This window comes from Microtus pennsylvanicus, chromosome 22 (genome assembly GCF_037038515.1).
Source record: "Microtus pennsylvanicus isolate mMicPen1 chromosome 22, mMicPen1.hap1, whole genome shotgun sequence".
In the NCBI taxonomy this organism is placed as follows: domain Eukaryota; kingdom Metazoa; phylum Chordata; class Mammalia; order Rodentia; family Cricetidae; genus Microtus; species Microtus pennsylvanicus.
Genome location: NC_134600.1, coordinates 19,343,770 through 19,362,556, shown reverse-complemented (window position 1 = coordinate 19,362,556; position 18,787 = coordinate 19,343,770). Strand labels below are relative to the sequence as shown.

Here is an 18,787-nt window from a genome sequence, read left to right as displayed (position 1 = left end):
TGCAGGCAAAACATCCATACACATAAAAATACATTTATAAAAAAGGATAAAATGATATGAATGTCAAATCAGTGGCTACATAGCATTGAACCCAGCTCTGGTAGCCTTCCAGAGCAGTGTGTGATGGCATTGTCTATATTTCCCAAAAGTCAGTCCCAGCAAAAACAAAACAAACAAGCAAACAGGGTAATTTTTATCTACTTTGTGTCTGTTTTTATACTAGTTTACATATTTTATATAAAGAATATGTTTACTATAAACTTTTAAATTATAAAGAGATTATCACATTAATGTAATATTACTAGCCAGGCAGTGGTGGTGCACACCTTTGATCCCAGCACTCAGGAGGCAGATGCAAATGGATCTCTGAGTTTGAGATCAGCCTGGTCTACAAAGCAAGCGCCAGGTCAGCCAGGGCTGTACAGAGAAACCCCTGTCTCAGAAAACAAAAATAAAACAAACAAAAAAAATTACTAATGTCTGAATTGCTTCTGAAATTTACTCTGCTGATTAATTAATAATATTATGACTTAATTGTTTCATAAGGTCATACATATTTTAAAGTTTTATACAACTCTTATGAATGATATCTAGCTGGGTGGCAAACGCCTTTAATCCCAGCACTCACGAGTGAGTTCAAGGCAGTCTGGTCTATCAAATAACCTAGCTTACAAAGTAAATATTATAGGTTTGACAATGTTACACATATTACTTGGTGACAAGGAAATCTTACCTTCAAAAATATTTTTTAGTTGGGCATGATGGCATGTGCCTTTAATCCCAACACTGGGGAGGCAGAGGCACGCAGATCTCTCAGTCTGAAGCCAGCCTGCTCTACATACTGAGTTCCAGGACAGTCAGGGCTACTCAGTGCCACCCTGTTTCAGGGAATAAACATATACATGGTGTACACACACCGAGCACACACAGAGAGTGCAATTATTTTGAAAGGTATGTTAAACACTTAGTACATCAGAGAATGTCCTCAGCTTACAGGCTACGCTAGCCCTGGGATGCAGACCTGCATCTGGCCCATTCATCTTTCCTTAGGAAGCAAAGGAAGAACTCAGTCTACAGACTCACCATTTCTATACCACTGGACCTCTGGCTGGAAGGGTTTAATCTCAGGAGTGATGACTACCCGACAGCCCAGACTCATCGTTTCTCCTTCTCTCCCAAAAGACACATCAAACTTGTCATCAAAGTGGATGTCAAACTTGGATGCATAACCGTAAGGGGTCACAGCAACTGGGTACAACAGAAACAAACACCAGTAAAGCATCTCTTCCGAGGTATAACAGCATTTTTAATAAGCATAGGCAGAAAGTAGCTGCAATAAAAACAGAGCAAAGTATGTGGGCAAAAAATCAAGTTCTACATAAGTACATAGAACACATCACACATCATTCTCAAAACCACTAGTCAAGGGGGAAATAGCTTCTCTTTGGAGCACATCTCCCGTCTGCCTATGTGATCATATTCCTATGAAACCTGGGAGGTCTGACTGCATCAGATCCTGCACAGCCTTCAGAGGCCAGCTGGTTCCAGAGGTGCCTGAGGGGACAGAGGAGAGTTATAAGGAAGTTCTTTACCAACCCTAAGGTCCCAAACCCAACTGGAAGGGCACACAGGTTCTAATGTCTCCACGTGCAGGATGAGCGGGATCATCAGAGACTGCCTTGGTATTCATTGGGAAGTCAGTCCTAACCAGGAGATAAAGCAGTCCACTGTCACTTCTGCAGGCCTGGGTCATACACGCTTCCCATCTGGGGGAAACCTGTGGGCCAAATCCAGTCTGCTTCTTTTTATCTTCTTCTTCTTCTTCTTCTTCTTCTTCTTCTTCTTCTTCTTCTTCTTCTTCTTCTTCTTCTTCATCATCATCATCATCATCAGGAATGAGTTTTATTGTTAGATTTCTTGACAGTTAAAAAAGACAAAAATCTAATATTTATCATGTGTGAAAAGTCATAGGAAATCCAAATTTCATTGTTCTTATTTATGGCGTTACTGGAATCCGGCTATGTACAATCATTTGCCTACTGCCTACAGAGGGGTTTCTGTTTCATATGTTAGGAACAGGTGTGCTGTTAGGTGCAATCAGAAGCCACTATGCAGTGGAAAAAACAGGGTAAGTTGGTCTTGCAGAACCTGGCTTTAAAGAGAAGAAAAATGAGAAATGTGGCCATGGGAATGAGCAGGATGAGGTCAGAGGACTGGGAAATGATAAACCACGCCCATCATGGGGACTTTGGGGACTATGCTATGATTTCAGAAGTACTGATATGGTGGGGAAAGAGCATTGTCTCCTCCATAGGACTGATACCAGGGATCATAACTTTGAAGTTAGAAACCATTCAGGAAGTCAAGGAATAGGTCATCTACAGACAGTGAACCAACTGGTTAAGTGGAAGACCAAGTCAAAAGAAAGTATTGGTATTTTCAGAACCATCAGTCATGATTTAATGTGTAGAGAATAAGTGTGGGCTGCACTGTCCTTTTCAGTCTAAACATACAATCAGTTTCACAAACATAAACAGGCTACTTTTAAAATATAAGGAAAAAACAATTAAACCTGGAAACAGAATAGTAACCAAAAAATTAAATAAAAACAAACTAACCATGGCTGGGTACTGAGTATTATATCCACCGTGGCAAGTACATCGTAAGTATTGTGAATTATTTCATCCTTTTAAAAACCGTGTTGCTTCCCTAGACTCAAGGACTCAGAACATGGTTTGGAATTTGAGCACTACTATGCTCAAATTTACATAGAGATGACATGCAGCGGATGGGTTGTTAGACTTACAGCTAAGAGGCATGGAAGCTCCAGCGTGGAGGCGAGTCTCATCCAATTCCCCCTTGTATCCTAGAGAAGAAAACAGAACACGTGTGAGCTGCTTTGTGATTGCCTGATGTTTTAGCACTGGGAGGGGTTGAAATCCACTTGGAATAAAGCAAGGGCAAACCTACTCTTTACCACAACTGAGGCGTACGCTGAGACCTCTCCTTGAACATTCATGGCGGAGGCCCGGTACTGAGCTGTGTCTTCAAAGTCGCATCTGCAGAAACGCAGGGAAATGAGTGACCGTGGTGCTGACTGGTAACTGCTGGGTGTTTTGTCAGGAGATTCTATGCTAACATAACAGACTGCAAGTCAGTGGCTCACATGAGGCTCTTTAGGACTTGAAGGGACTGTCTCTGTTCCTGGGGGACAGTCTATAATCTAAGTCATCTACAAATTTTCAAGCTGCAGTAGGGCAGGAAGGGAAAAGCTAACCAAGTACTAAGGCTATAAGTTACGCAGCGAATAACTGTTTTGCATTATTGGGGGAGAAAATGCACAGCCGAGCATGTGGCTTTGTACCAGGCTGTCCTGTCCTAGGAGGTGGGTCTCAGTCTGGTGGCATCAGGATGACAGGGAACAGAAAAAGCAACTTCTCATGATACTCCCCCAGCCTCTCTGAAGCAGAAACCTGAGCAAGGCTGGTCTTATATGCCATTCTGCGTTCTAGTTTCAAAACACAAGCGACTTAATACTGTGGTTCTGCTGGTGTTGGGGCTCCATGAAGTTCCAGCTCACAGTGGAACCCAAGTGCTGTCTGGGTGCAGAAACAGGGATGTCTTACAAAGGCGGAACAAGGAAAGAACACTCTCACAGAGGTCAGGCTGAGATTTCAAAGCAGGCTGTTTTGTGTCTAATCACACTAGTTTCTGGGTTCTTCCTAGTTTCTTAGGATTTAGTTTCATTTGAGATACACTTGTGTCTTGCGGAAAAGAAAGACAGTAGACTCCAGGAAGGCAAATACAATCACATTTCTCAGAGCAACCACAAAGCTCACTGCTGCTTCGGCAGAAGTGATCCTACTTCAGCTCAGGGCTTGGGGAATGCCAGAGACACCCAGGTTCTGTTTGGAGCCCAGTATCTTCTACAGGGGAGAAGGCAGTAAACCTCGTGAGGATGATCGGCGCCTGTCCCCTCTACAGCTCAGCACATGGGCCTTGTGGGAACCGAAAAGATGGGCACTTATTTACTCTCTCATCCACATAATCAGGCTTGCATTTCAAGCCATCTTGGAAAACATTATATATATTTTTATAACTTGGAAACTTTGATAGAGCTTCCATTTTAAATTTTGCTTAACCCAGTGTCTGTCCTTGATTTGCTCACACAGATTGATGAGGCACACAACGTCCTGGTTTCTGGGGAGCTGAAGGAAAGGTCATTCTCTCAGTCTCTCCAGCTCTCACCCATCCCAGCCTCTACGCCTTTTGTTGATTAAAACAAAAGAGCACAGTACTGTGAGTTCGGAATTCTGTTATGATACAGACATAGAGGTGCCTACTTAAGCAATTATCTTCTTAATTTCTATAGCACATGCTCATATATAGAGAAGGATAAATAAATACATCCTCATTTTATCATCTTTTCGGAAATTCAAATGTGATATCACATTAAGAGGTACCATGGGCACGGCAAACTTAGCTATGCATGCTACCTTCCAAGTTTGCATCAAGAAAAACGGACATGAAGAAGCATTGTGAGATAAGCCTGCACTGGGACCAGGAAGAAGGTGGATTTTGTCTGTGACCCTGAGTGACTGCTGGGTAGCACACATAAACACTGATGTTCTCTTACTTGCTGATCTCAAGAGTATGCATTCCATACCGACTTTCAATGATATACTTTCCTGGGTTTGCGTGGACATTTATAGGCACCTGGTTTTTATACCTGAAAGATAACGGAAACAAGATGAATAAAGAATAATTAACTGCATGATCTCTCTCTCTCTCTCTCTCTCTCTCTCTCTCTCTCTCTCTCTCTCACACACACACACACACACACACACACACACACACAGCACATGATCACTGTATCACTGTTCTTGTAGATAAACCTGTTAAGTGAAGTTCAACAATTTCATCTATTGAAAAAATGCAAATTACTTGAGGTTAACTAAATTCCCTAGCACTACAATCAATCCTCTCAAAGTGCTTTCTCCTCTTCCTTAAAATTTACATGAAAATGAACCACTCACAATCTGTATGCATCTCATGTACATAATGATAACGAAAAACTACAGTTACGAAACAGTAAATAGGGTAGCAACTGGTTTATATAAAATAGAAAACAGAATGACGCATTGATGCTGCGGGAAATCAGGACACTGATTTCCTGAGGTGGGCACAGGGCATGAAGGATGTGTCTTGGCTGCTGAATATTGCTTGGGTTCCATTTGGGTGCTGGTTACACGGTGTACAGCCCAACAAACACTAACCCGAACTCTTCCTTTATATGTAACATACGTTTTTTTTGTATGGACATTATACTTCAACAACAATCAAAATTGTTGGCTCTCACCCGCACGGCAGAACGAAGCTTTGTGTTAACGCTTGTGTTGCTGGCCCTCTCTGGGGGAGGAAAGCACAATCTCCCTCCCACTAGCGCTCTCTCGTGAACAGCGCCATTGTAATGAGGGGTCATCACACTCCAGTGACTTGGTTTCTGTCGTAAGTAAGCATGGCTTTTGACTTAGAATAACTTCAAAGCATGAAAGGGAAGCTCCAGCTGTTCTATTCCTGTTGGCAGCCCATGCAGAAGGGCTTCTCTGTGAGACACTGATTTCCATTCGTGGTACTTGTCTTCTTAAGTTCTCAGTAGCCAGTGCTATGATTCCACATGAGGCTTAGCCACTTGAACCCTTTTTAAAAATTTTATTTATTGCTTAAAAAGAAGAGGAGGAGAGAAGCAGCAGGGGGTCACTTGCTTTCCTTTTGATAACCTCCTTCATGTGTGCAGGTCAGACTAATAAAGCTAATAAGCACAGAAGGCAGGGAGCTCTCTGGTCCACGTACAGACATCATCAGGACATCAAGTCCTCACAACAACCACGAAATGTCACTATTTAACCTCACTCCCCAGTGGAGAAACTGAGGCGTGGAGAGATCAGGGAACTCACCCTGGTCATAAGGCAGGCATAGCAGAGCCGGGATTTGAACCAGGTCTGCCTGCCTCCTTACTTACTTGGCATTTCCATTTCTAAGTTGTTCTCTACATAGCTGCATTTCATTTCTTTTAGACTTCTTGAAATGGATATAAGGAAGGGTGGGAAGAGGGGAGTGGTATAAAGGAAGAGGAAAATACTGGTTTCAGTTAACTCACCCTAACTTTGTCCTCCTAAGGTCCATGTTTTGGAAGGTTGGGGCCCAATGGTGTAGCAGTATGTGGTAGAGAGGAGGGTCTTGGATCATTGGGGGCCTTATGGTGTTCTGTTAATTCTAAACTAATGAGTTACCATAAAGGAGCAAGCCCTCCCTGATCTGTGTGACCTACCACCCCGCAGGCTTGCTCACCACGATTCCGTCTTCCATGATGTGACACTGCCAAGTGGACCCCATAAGAGCTGGCACCATGCTGTCTGGGCTTTCAAACTGTTAGATAAGTCTACCTCTCATAGGTAGCCTTAGTGTTTTGATATAGAAACGGAGAGCTCAAAGAAGAGAAAGTGCGACGCACACTTGAACACACTGGCACAGGAGACCACTTCCTAAATATAACACAGTAGCACAGACACTGAGAGCAACAATTAATAAATGGGACCTCTTGAAACTGAAAGGCTTCTGTAAGGCAAAGGACATGGTCAACAAGACAAAACGGCAGCCTACAGAATGGGAAAAGATCTTCACCAACCCCACATCGGACAAAGGACTGATCTCCAAAATATACAAAGAACTCAAGAAACTTTTGACATCAAAAGAATAAATAATCCCATAAAATATGGGTACAGACCTAAACAGAGAACTCTCAACAGAGGAATCTCAAATGACTGAAAGACACTTAAGGAACTGCTCAACATCCTCAGCCATCAGAGAAATGCAAATCAAAACGGCTCTGAGATTCTATCTCACACCTGTCAGGCTGGCCAACACCTATGACAACTTATGCTGGAGAGGATGTGGGATAAGGGGAACGCTCCTCCTTTGCTGATGAGAGTGCAACTTGTTTAGCCGCTTTGGAAATCAGTATGGCGATTTCTCAGAAAATTAGGAAATAATCTACCTCAAGACCCAGCAATACCACTTTTAGGTACATACCCAAAGGATGCTCAATCATACCACAAGGACATGTGCTCAATTGTGTTCATAGCAGCATTATTTGTAATAGCCAGAACCTTGAAACAACCTAGATGCCCCTCAGCCGAAAATGGATAAAGAAGATGTGGTACATTTACACAATGAAGTATTACACAGTGGAAAAAAATGACACCTTGAAATTTGCGTGCAAATGGATGGATCTATAAAAAAAACATATTGGCTGAAGTAACCCAGACTCAGAAAGATAAATATAATATGTACTCACTCATAAAGCAAAGGAAAAAAAAAACAACCTACAGTCCACAACCCTAGAGAACCTAGACAACGAAGAGGACCCTAAGAGAGACATACATGGATCTACATAGGAAAGAGAAAAAGACAAGATCTCCTAAGTAAATTGGGAGCATGTGGGTCACAGGAGAGGGTAGAAGGGGAGAGGGGAGGAAGGGACAGGAATGGAGAAAAATGTGTAACTCAATAAAAACAATAAAAAAAGAAATGGGGAGCTAATATAATTTCTAAGGTACACTATTCATTTTTCTTCTTTTCCTGAGTCTGTGTGCATGATATTATGAGCGTGTCTCTGTGTGTTCACATGCATGTGTGTTCTGGTGCATGTGAATATAGAAGCCTGAGGTTGAGATCAGCAAATTTTCCTCAGCTACTCTTCTACCCTTCCCCTTGGACCAGGACCTCTCAATCAAAACTCAGAGCTCAACAATGTGGCTAGTCTAATAGCTACCTTGCTCTGAGGAGCCCTGCCTCTGCCTTCTGAGGCTGAAATTACAGGTGAGTCACTATGCCTGCCTGGCAATTATGTGGGTTCGGGGGGAATCCTCTTGCTTGCATGGTAGGCACCATTTCCCCAGCCCATACACATTTCTCCTTTTTCACCCAGCTAGGCTGCAGCACAGCTGTCAAGACTCAGGTCAGATGCCAAGTCTTCAACACGCCTCTTTACAAGTTTTTCAAACTATGAACTGCTTTCATCTGTTGGAATCATGGTTACTCTGCTAAGTATAACATATCAAAATTATTGTTGGGGGCAGTAAGATAGCTCTGTGGGTAACTGAACTTGCTGCCAAGACTAATGGGGACCAGGGTTTGACCCTAGGACCCACATGTTGGGAAGGAGAAGAACCAGCTCCAAGTTGTCCTCTGACTTCCCCACACACGCCATGGGCGGTACACACACACACACACACACACACACACACACACACGAGCGCGCGCACACACACATACATGCACACACTATATAGATGTAATTTTAAAAGTTATGGCTGAGTTTGCATCTCCCCTATGAAGTTGCTAGTCCTGCTATACGTTTCCTCTGTCCCCTCTCCAATGAGGGAGTTGTTGGCATATTGCATATGCTCGGTGTTGATTAAAATGATGGAGCAGAACTGTTATGTGATAAATAGTTAAATTATACCTTCATACGTTTTCACTAAAGAAATCAAGTTCTGGAAAATGCACGCCCCATGCTATGGAGGACTTAATGGGTGTACATGAGGCGAGCGAGCTGAGGCTTTCAGAGTCCTGTTCCCTCAGGTCTGGAATCAGGAGGGAAGTTCTAGCCTAGAGTCACAGCTGGATGGAAGATGTGCTGTATGACCTTCTCCCTACTCACAGAACACAGTACTGCTACCTTTGTCTCTGGAGAGCCCGGAAGTGCTTCAGGGAGCTGTTTCAACACAGCTCTTGTCAGGGCAATGCGATCAGAGACAGCCATCAGCAACCCTGACTCTCAGACTCTCCCGTCTGAGGGAAATGGTGTGCTTTCTGACGAGAATGGCTTGGGTCAAGGGAAACTCAGCTGAGCAGCTCCCGAGGTTGCGCCACTCTACTGCCCTCAGGTACTGCTCGACTTAGCACCTTCATAGCTTCCCGGTTAAACACACCCAGCTCTTCTAACGTGGCCACCTGGCTGCTTTAAAATGCGCAACACTTGACTGTGGGCCTCCACAGAACTTGCCACGTCAGAGAGAGAAATGAAAGGACTCAGGCACAGGGAGAGTTTGTTCTATTCTGCAGGGAATGTCCGCTATGAGGCACTCAAGTTTTGGGTCACTTGAGACTGGCTGCCTTCAGTATTAAGTCAGAGTGGAAAAGACGAGGTTTTGGCCTGCCCCCCCCCCCCACTTCACAGCTTGTTGCTTCTGGAAAGTGGAATTCCAAACTAGCCAGTCATCAGCTAGCTGTGGAGAGTAATCTACACCCTGGGATTGTTTCCAAAGGCTTGCTCAAATGCTCTGTATAGATACCACTTTCCTTACACACTCTGTTCTTACACACTTTGTCCTTACACACTCTGTCCTTACACACTCTGTCCCTACACACTCTGTCCTTACACACTCTGTCCTTACACACTCTGTCCTTACACACTCTCTCCTTACACACTCTCTCCTTACACACTCTGTCCTTACACACTCTGTCCCTACACACTCTGTCCTTACACACTCTGTCCTTACACACTCTGTCCTTACACACTCTGTCCTTACACACTCTCTCCTTACACACTCTGTCCTTACACACTCTGTCCCTACACACTCTGTCCCTACACACTCTGTCCTTACACACTCTGTCCTTATACACTCTGTCCTTACACACTCTGTCCTTACACACTCTGTCCTTACACACTCTGTCCTTACACACTCTGTCCCTACACACTCTGTCCCTACACACTCTGTCCTTACACACTCTGTCCTTATACACTCTGTCCTTACACACTCTGTCCCTACACACTCTGTCCTTACACACTGTCCTTACACACCCTGTCCCTACACACTCTGTCCTTACACACTCACGTCAGCCTAGTGCAGAGCTAATGTTGATGATGAGGATGGTAGAGAGAGATTCTTGGCGGAGTCAAAAATCAGTGAAACGAGAAGGCTCTGAGATTCTTTCCCTGTCACGATGCCAGGCAAATTGAAATGACCTCGAACATGGTGAGAATCCACCTTAAAGAAATAGCTACAATCCACTCAGAACCAATTATTTGGGGCTTCAGAGTTGGCTCCATGGTTAAGAGAAGAATCCAGTCAAATCTAACTGGCTCTAATAGTCCACAACCAATTTTCCTTCTTACAAATCACAGTTTTGGAGCCAGGTGTCCTGTATCCCAGCCTGGCCTTGAACCCCTTATGTAACTGAGGCTGACTCTGAATTCTGATCCTCCTGCTCCTACTCCTGAGTGGTAGGGTTATAGGCATTTGCCATCCTGCCCAGGTTATGCAGTTGTGGGGCTAGAACCAAGGATTAGTGCGGATTTGTGCATGAGAGGTGAGCAGTCTACCAACTGAGACACACTCCCATCCACAAGCGTGTGTGTTTTATTTTATTCTCTATACCTTATCATTTCATTTCAAAGTTGGAAATATAGCTGTCTACTGTAAGTGCCCAAGGATATAAGACTGCTCAGCACATAGTGCCTGTGCCCTTTGATCCCACTCCATCAGGACCAATTACTCTCCTTGGGTTTGAACATAACCTTCCAGAATCTATGCAAATGAAACAACATAAATTCTGCTTTCCCCCTCTAGACCAATAGATGCTAGGCAGGCTACTGTATAAAATAGCCTACTAAACACTAAAATTTCACTTTCTTCCCACCACAGAAGTGTCATTCCTCCATGTTAACAAGGCCTTCTCCATGACAGAGGCTTCACCACCCTAGTGTGTTGGTGTCCTCTGTAACCAATTTTCCTACTGAATGAAAGCACACAAATAGGATCCCTTCTACTTCCAGGCTGATCTGCAACCTCGAAACTGTCCTGTACCTGGCCTTGCTGAGTGTTGTGTTGCTGCTGCGCATCGTTCTCTGGGTAACCTCAAAGTTCCACTTAAACAGATGTCGGCAGTAACATGAGATTGGCCAGGAGAACAGCTGCGGGACTCCATGACCTAACAGTGGCCAGTGGAAACTTGGAGCCAAACTGTCTTTGGAAAAGACTCTGAGGGAATCAGACCCGGGACACATGCCTCAGCAAGGCATAGCGAGGACTTAGCTGCTATCCGGGAGGCAGCATGACCGCACCGAGCCCTCACAAATGCATTTCCTTAACCCACCTCCTCCCATGTTTCCCTGCCATTAGTACCCGGTGTGGGTACCATGAGGCTCCAGTAAGGGCACCAGAGAGGCCAACGATGTGGTCACCAACAGCACTGGCTCTCACCTGGTGACGAGCTCCCTGCTCTGTGAGTACGAGGATGCCAGTGAAAAGTATTCCCCTTGCGTCCATGTTGTGACATAAATTAGAGTTCCAGCTGCTGCTTCTTAGAAAAGACACCATGTCCAAGAGGAGACACGAATCCGTAAGGAACCTGTTCACGGAGGTCTGTTCACCTGGCAGTGAAGTGGGCCTACATTCCAGGGATCTCCTCTGGGAGAACCTTAAGATTACTAGTCTTGTATTTGTTTTCGTAATGTGACCCCCAAATTGTAGAAGCTCCTTGCTCCACAAACCTGAATTTGTCCCCGTTGTCACCACAGCCAGCTGTCACTATGTGCATACTGATTCCGAACACTTCTCCTCACCCAGGGGCGACTCTCAAGTCTCAGGATAGTGGAAGGCACCTTCCCCACTGAGCCAACTTGCCAGCCCTCTCAGAAACAGAGCCGTTTCTTAGCTGCTCTCCGGTTCTTTTGTTTTGACTTGTATGTCTCACTGAGCATGAAAGGGGTACTTTCTCTGCAATGTCTGGCTTTTCTCTCCTGGAAGAACTGGCATAAAGAATGAGTCTTGGGAAACGGCGCCCTCCTTCGAGTAAAAAGGAAGTCGCCTTCCCAAAGCAGAAGGGAAGAGAGCAGGAGGCTACCACAGAAAGGGGCTACTCTCCCCGAAATAAAGATTTCAAAGCCACAAGTACAAGATTTGTGGCCAATGTGCTGCGACTGAGCTCTGTTGCTAGGGAAAACTGAACACAGACAATACGACTATCTTTCAAATTTAACTTGACAAGAACCATTACCTTAGTAGTCTTATGCTCTGTGTGCAGAGCTTTAATCTCTTTGTTTGTTAATTATTCCTTTCCCAGGCCAACGAAGCGCACCTAAGGAGTTTAATCTCCAAAACTGAGCCGTGCCTCTGGGAAACCCCACTGCTGGTTTAAAAACACCACCAGGAACATGGTCCAGCTTATGTTCCAGATGCTGCAGTTTAATAAACAATGCTTAAGAAATTGTTTTTCTCCTAGACATTCCTTTGTATAATTTTAAAGGTCATCTTTAGTGTTTAAAAATAAAAAGAGCTGAGTAAGGCAGTACACTCCTGCAGTCCCTGTGTTTGGGAGTCTGAGTTGGTAGGGTCACAAGTTCAAGGCTGGCCTTATCTCAAACAAACAAACAAAAACAGGTAATAAAAAATTTAAATTAAAAGCAAAAAAGAGCTACAAAAATATTCAATGAACTCTTCTATTTGATTAAGGACTCTATTTAGTCAACATTAATATATTTAAATTTCTGACAGAAGGATTTTTTACTTATCAAATAGTATTTATGAGAATGAAGCATTCATTTATCTTCATGGATTTCCATGGGAATGTTTGGATTTTCTTTCTCCTTTGGCAAGTGATACTTGAGGGGGAGGGATCTAATTCCGGAAATCACACACACAAGGCAGGTGCTCTACCAATGGAGTTCATCTCCAGTCCAGTAGTTAGACATTTTTGTTGTTTATTTGTAGTTATGTTGGTGCATGTTTTGCTTTGGTTTTTGAACAGGGTCTCATTATGTACTCCAGGCTGGTCTTGAACTTACAATCCTCTTTTTGAGACTCTTAGAGCTCACTATATATACCATGCTGGCTCAAACTCATGAGGATCCTCATGCTTCTTTTCTGACAGTTGGGATTAAAGATGTGTGTGTGACATCACATACATCTATCTATTTATTTATCTATCTATGTAATCTATCATCTATTATCTATGTATCTATCTTATCTCTATCTATGTTTTTTTCTTTCTATCTTGTGTGTGCAAGAGAGAGAGCATGAATGAATGAATATATGTACAGGCATGTTGTGAAAGTTGGTTCTCTCCTTCCATCACTGTGGGTCTTGGAGCTTGAACATAGGTCATCAGGCTTGGTGGCTAGTACGTTACATGCCAAACCATTTTGCTGGCTCAGTGTTTGTTATTTGTTTGTTGATTTTTAAAGAGATTTATTATTGATTCCTTTAAAGGTTGAATGGTGCAACTTTATAGTCATAAGGAAGTGTGGGGCAATAGAAATTGATTTTTAATTTACTTTTATATTTCAAAATTTATAAGTTAAATTTTTAGAAATTCATTTTTGTTGAAATATTATGTGTTTTGTGGCATTTCTCATCTTTGTTTATTATAAGCTATTTGCCATAGTAAAATTTATAGTCATTTTTGACATTTTACAATTGCTGCTTTTGTTTTTGATTTTGAGGCAGAAGGGGTAGAGATGAAGCTCTCTGAGTTTTAGTTTTCTATGTATAGATACATATTTGCATATGCACATGAAGGCTAGGTCAACATCAGCTGTCTTCATCATTCTCCACCATACTTTTGAGACAAGGTCTTTCACTGAACCTGAGCGTCATGATCTGTCTAACTAGGTAATCAGCAAGCTCCAGGGCTCTTCCCATCTCCACCCTAGCACCCAGCCTCCTCCGTGGGTGCAGGAACCCAAACCCAGATCCTCATGTCAGCACAGCAAGCTCCAGAGCTCTTTCCGTCTCCACCCATCAGCACCCAGCCTCCTCCATGGGTGCAGGAACCCAAACCCAGATCCTCGTGTCAGCACAGCAAGCTCCAGAGCTCTTTCCGTCTCCACCCATCAGCACCCAGCCTCCTCCATGGGTGCAGGAACCCAAACCCATATCCTCATGTCAGGACAGCAAGCTCCCTACCAATGGAGCCATCGCTCCTGCCTTTACGATTATAAAGTTATTAAAATGCATAATCTCTGTGCAAGATCATTTGTTCTTCCCATTCACAAAACATGTACAAACTTACAGGTGTCTTTGCTGACTCCTGTGTACTGCTAGTTCAGGGTGTTTTCTCTGGATGTAAACTTAACTTGGTTATCAATTCTATCAGCTTCCACAAAGAAAACATACCATGTGACACGGGGTTCCGGCCAGCCTGCCACAGAGCAGTGCAATTTCACATTCTCTTTCTCCCAAACTGTGTGGGAACGAGGTTTAATGATAAACTCAGGAGCATGTAGTAGATGGTCTTCATTTAGCTTTCCCCGATATGCTTGGGTGTCTTCTAACTGAAAGAGCAAGCAAGTAACAGCCACATGTTTCCAAAATACTACCAAATTAAAGTTACTTCTGGTGCTAAGATAACAAGTAGAAGCCAAAATCATACTTTCCCTTTGTTTTCTTGTTTTGTTTGAGGTAGGTTTTTTATGTAGCCCAGGCTGGCTTCCAACTTACTTTATAGCCAAGGATAACTTTAAACTTCTGATCTTCCTGATTCTATAGCTCAAGTGTAAGGATTACAGAATGGCATCGCCATTGTACCCTACTCTATGGGTTGGTGGGGATTGAACCTGTGACTCTATGCATCACCATTGTACCCTACTCTATGGGTTGGTGGGGATTGAACCTGTGACTCTATGCATCGCCATTGTACCCTACTCTATGGGTTGGTGGGGATTGAACCTATGACTCTATGCATTGCCATTGTACCCTACTCTATGGGTTGGTGGGGATTGAACCTGTGACTCTATGCATCGCATTGTACCCTACTCTATGGGTTGATGAGGATTGAACCTGTGACTCTATCCATCGCCATTGTACCCTACTCTATGGGTTGGTGAGGTTTGAACTGTGACTCTATGCATCACCATTGTACCCTACTCTATGGGTTGGTGAGGTTTGAACCTGTGACTCTATGCATCACCATTGTACCCTACTCTATGGGTTGGTGGGGATTGAACCTGTGACTCTATGCATCGCCATTGTACCCTACTCTATGGGTTGGTGGGGACTGAACCTGTGACTCTATGCATTACACAAGCAATATAAACTTACTACATTCTCAGACCTAATTTTTACATTTTGCTTCTTATTTTACAGTCAGGTAAAATCATTTCCTTCCTGGTTTTAAAAATGAGTTTGGTTTTCTAAACCCTAGGATTTAGCAACACCCCTATGATATGACCCTAAAGTGGCTTCAGAAACTTATTTAATATCTTTCAAATCTGAATTTCCATGAAGTTTAAAATCCCAACCTTTGCCTTTATATGACCTATGCATTTTGACATCTTCTCTCCTTGTTTCCGTTAGCTTTGTTTCCCTGTAACCCACGTGGTTCTGCCCTTGAAAGAACCCAGTGTGGACCACACACGCACACGCTCACACACAGCTTCTTAAATACATTTCCACTCTTCTGAACATCATGACATTAGCTCGCCTTACTGTTTTCCTCAGTGACAGCTCTTCTGCTTTTTCTCGAATTGCAACGCTCCTCGACTTCTTTTCAAATGTTTCCTCTCGTTGAAGGGTAGACGTTGTCTGTTTGGATATTTTGGACTGCTTAGAGGCTGTGGACTTTTTGGAGGCTGTGAGTTCTTCCTCGCTTGCAAGAAGAGTCCTCTGAGCTATGTAAGCAGCAGCTTCTTTGATTCTTTCTTCTTCTGTGTCTCTAATTCCACCAATGTGCACTTGGCTGAAACAACAGAGCAGAAGGTAGAAACAGGGTGGTAACCACAAGCTTGCCTGATTTTACTGGGCTCGGGCACTATCCCTGCCCTTAGAAAATCTGCCATTAAAAAGCCCTGGTGTGGAGCTGGAGAGATGGCTCAACAGGGCACATGCAGAGGACCCTGGTTCAGTTCCCAGCCCATAACCCTCTGTTGCTCCAGTCCCTAGAGCTCTGATGCTCTCTTCTGACCTCCATGAGCAATGAATGAAGGTGGTATACTTATATACATGCAAGAAAAATATTGAACACATAAACCAAAAAATACATCTTTAAAAACATCCTAATAAATCGGAGTCTAACTCTTTATTATAGAAGAAAGCACCTTCCTTTACCACTAAGAATGACAAGGGCCGTGATTCCTAGTATGGTTCTGGAGCCTTCCACATACGATATCTCATTCCATCCTAACAAAACCCCACAAGGTAGATGTTATCACTCCTATTTTAGATATATAGTAACAAGACTAAAGAAGATGAATAAACAGCCCAAGGAGTTCCCTGGGCAACTGAGTGTGTTTAAATATGATCCAGTTTACAATAAGAGATAAAGCTATGCTTTTTTCCAGAAAAGACAATATACAATGGAAGAGATCAGTTGTCCGTGGCCTGACATGTGATGTGTGAACTCTGCTCTAGTGCACAGCCCAGAGCTGCCCAGACATGTAACATGTTCTATGTCACATAAGACTCTGGTGAACAGTGGGTTTCTTTAGTCCCACAACACTTTACAGTTTGGGTTTTTTAACATACATATTTTTTTAAAAATTATTTCCATCATATACTAATTTTGTGAAGTAACAGGCTTCTTATTGACATTCTATACATTTTGATCATATTTGTTCCTCTGGTGCCGTTTCTTACCCTCCTCCCTTTGCCCTTCCAAATCTTTACTTACCCTGCTCACGTTACACTTTATCATTTAGAATCTTTCTTTTTACTGTCCATGGATTGACTATAAATAGTATTTAATCACTCATATCTAAAACTCTATCCCATGTCAACTGACCATATAAACAGTACGATGTCCTAATCATTCCTTTGTCGTGTATCCAATGTATGACAGAAATGTCTGAGAATGAAATCCCTTGACTTCAATGAGCCTTCTTCTCAGTGGGTTCCAAGCTTCCCAAGTCCTTTTTAAAGCAATAAATAGCGAGTCCTCAATAATTGCTAGCTACTATTGACTCCTCACTTATAATAATTACACACCAAAGGGAAAGCACACTCACCGTCCAGAGTAAATAGGCACCATGTAGTTGCCTGGCAGGTTTTCTGTCTCCTCTCCAGGCAGAAGGTTCCGCTTGGCTCTCTTTGGCTGGGGGCTCAACTTGCCTGAATAATCTTCTAATAGCAAGCTGGAATCTGTAAGTCTGAAATAAAATCCTAACATTAGCCAGAACACAAAGGGCACTGAAGATATTCCAAGGGTTGACAAAGCAGGGGGTGAGGGGGCTTAACTTAGGGGGCTTTTCCTAGACTCTTAGGTCTCTAATATTATTATCTTTTCCCTTTAGAAATGAATTCGAGTTAGAAAGATTACAGAGATGTAAATGTACTCTAGACAGATACTAAGAAAAAAAGAGTGGTTTCATGGCTTTTTTCCCTCTAAAATTTCAAGGAAAAAAGAGGAAGATGTTGGTATTTTCAAGTAGCTTTTGTGGATAAAGTAGTGTTTGAAATGTAGGCAATCTATACAAATGTTTTTCTACCTCCTTCCCCCCTTCCCCTTTCCCTCCCTTCCTCCTTCCCCCTTCCCCCTTCCCTCCCTTCCTCCTTCCCCCTTCCCCCCTTGCCTCCCTTCCTCCTTCCCCCTTCTCCCCTTCCCTCCCTCCCTCCCTCCCTCCCTTCCTCCCTCCCTCCCTCCCTCGCTTCCTTCCTTCCTTTTTGCAGCATTGGGACACAAACCCCAGGCCTTGTAGACAAGCATATAAATGGGTTTTTTTTTAATTTATTTATTTATTAAAGATTTCTGTCTCTTCCCCGCCACCGCCTCCCATTTCCCTCCCCCTCCCCCAATTAAGTCTCCCCCCCAGCCCGAAAAGCAATCAGGGTTCCCTGTCCTGTGGGAAGTCCAAGGAACCCCCACCTCCATCCAGGTCTAGTAAGTTGAGCATCCAAACTGCCTAGGCTCCCACAAAGCCAGTGCGTGCAGTAGGATCAGAAACCCATTGCCATTGTTCTTGAGTTCTCAGTAGTCCTCATTGTCCGCTATGTTCAGAGAGTCCGGTTTTATCCCAGGCTTTTCCAGACCCAGGCCAGCTGGCCTTGGTGAGTTCCCAATAGAACATCCCCATTGTCTCAATGTGTGGGTGCACCCCTCGCGGTCCTGAGTTCCATGCTCGTGCTCTCTCTCTTTCTGCTCCTGATTTGGACCTTGAGATTTCAGTCCTGTGCTCCAATTTGGGTCTCTGTCTCTGTCTCCTTTCATCGCTTGCTGAAGGTTAATATTCAGGAGGATGCCTATATGTTTTTCTTTGGGTTCTCCTTATTTAGCTTCTCTAGGATCACTAATTATAAGCTCAATGTCCTTGGTTTATGGCTAGAAACCAAATATGAGTGAGTACATCCCATGTTCCTCTTTTTGGGTCTGGCTTACCTCACTCAGGATAGTGTTTTCTATTTCCATCCATTTGTATGCAAAATTCATGAAGTCCTTGTTTTTTATTGCTGAGTAGTACTCTAATATGTATAAATTCCATACTTTCTTCATCCATTCTTCCATTGAAGGGCATCTAGGTTGTTTCCAGGTTCTGGCTATCACAAACAATGCTGCTATGAACATTGTAGAGCATATACTTTTGTTGTATGATAAGGCCTCTCTTGGGTATATTTCCAAGAGTGGTATTGCTGGGTCCAGGGGTAAGTTGATCCCGAATTTCCTGAGAAACCGCCATACTGCCTTCCAAAGTGGTTGCACAAGTTTGCATTCTCACCAGCAATGGATGAGTGTACCCCTTTCTCCACAACCTCTCCAACAAAGGCTATCATTGGTATTTTTGATTTTAGCC

General features: G+C 43.4%; 1 protein-coding gene across 1 annotated transcript in view; it reads right to left on the bottom strand.

The window, feature by feature from the left end:
- The window catches only part of Myom1 (myomesin 1), a 126,816-nt gene that overhangs the window by 89,499 nt on the left and 18,530 nt on the right, over positions 1–18,787 (bottom strand). The window contains exons 3-9 of the mRNA XM_075955986.1: positions 17,009–17,149; positions 15,495–15,744; positions 14,184–14,341; positions 4,637–4,729; positions 2,971–3,059; positions 2,807–2,866; positions 1,084–1,248 (exon numbers count right to left, since the gene is read on the bottom strand). Of these exons, the coding sequence (XP_075812101.1) occupies positions 1,084–1,248; positions 2,807–2,866; positions 2,971–3,059; positions 4,637–4,729; positions 14,184–14,341; positions 15,495–15,744; positions 17,009–17,149 (956 nt within the window). The remainder of the gene's footprint in view (positions 1–1,083; positions 1,249–2,806; positions 2,867–2,970; positions 3,060–4,636; positions 4,730–14,183; positions 14,342–15,494; positions 15,745–17,008; positions 17,150–18,787) is intronic.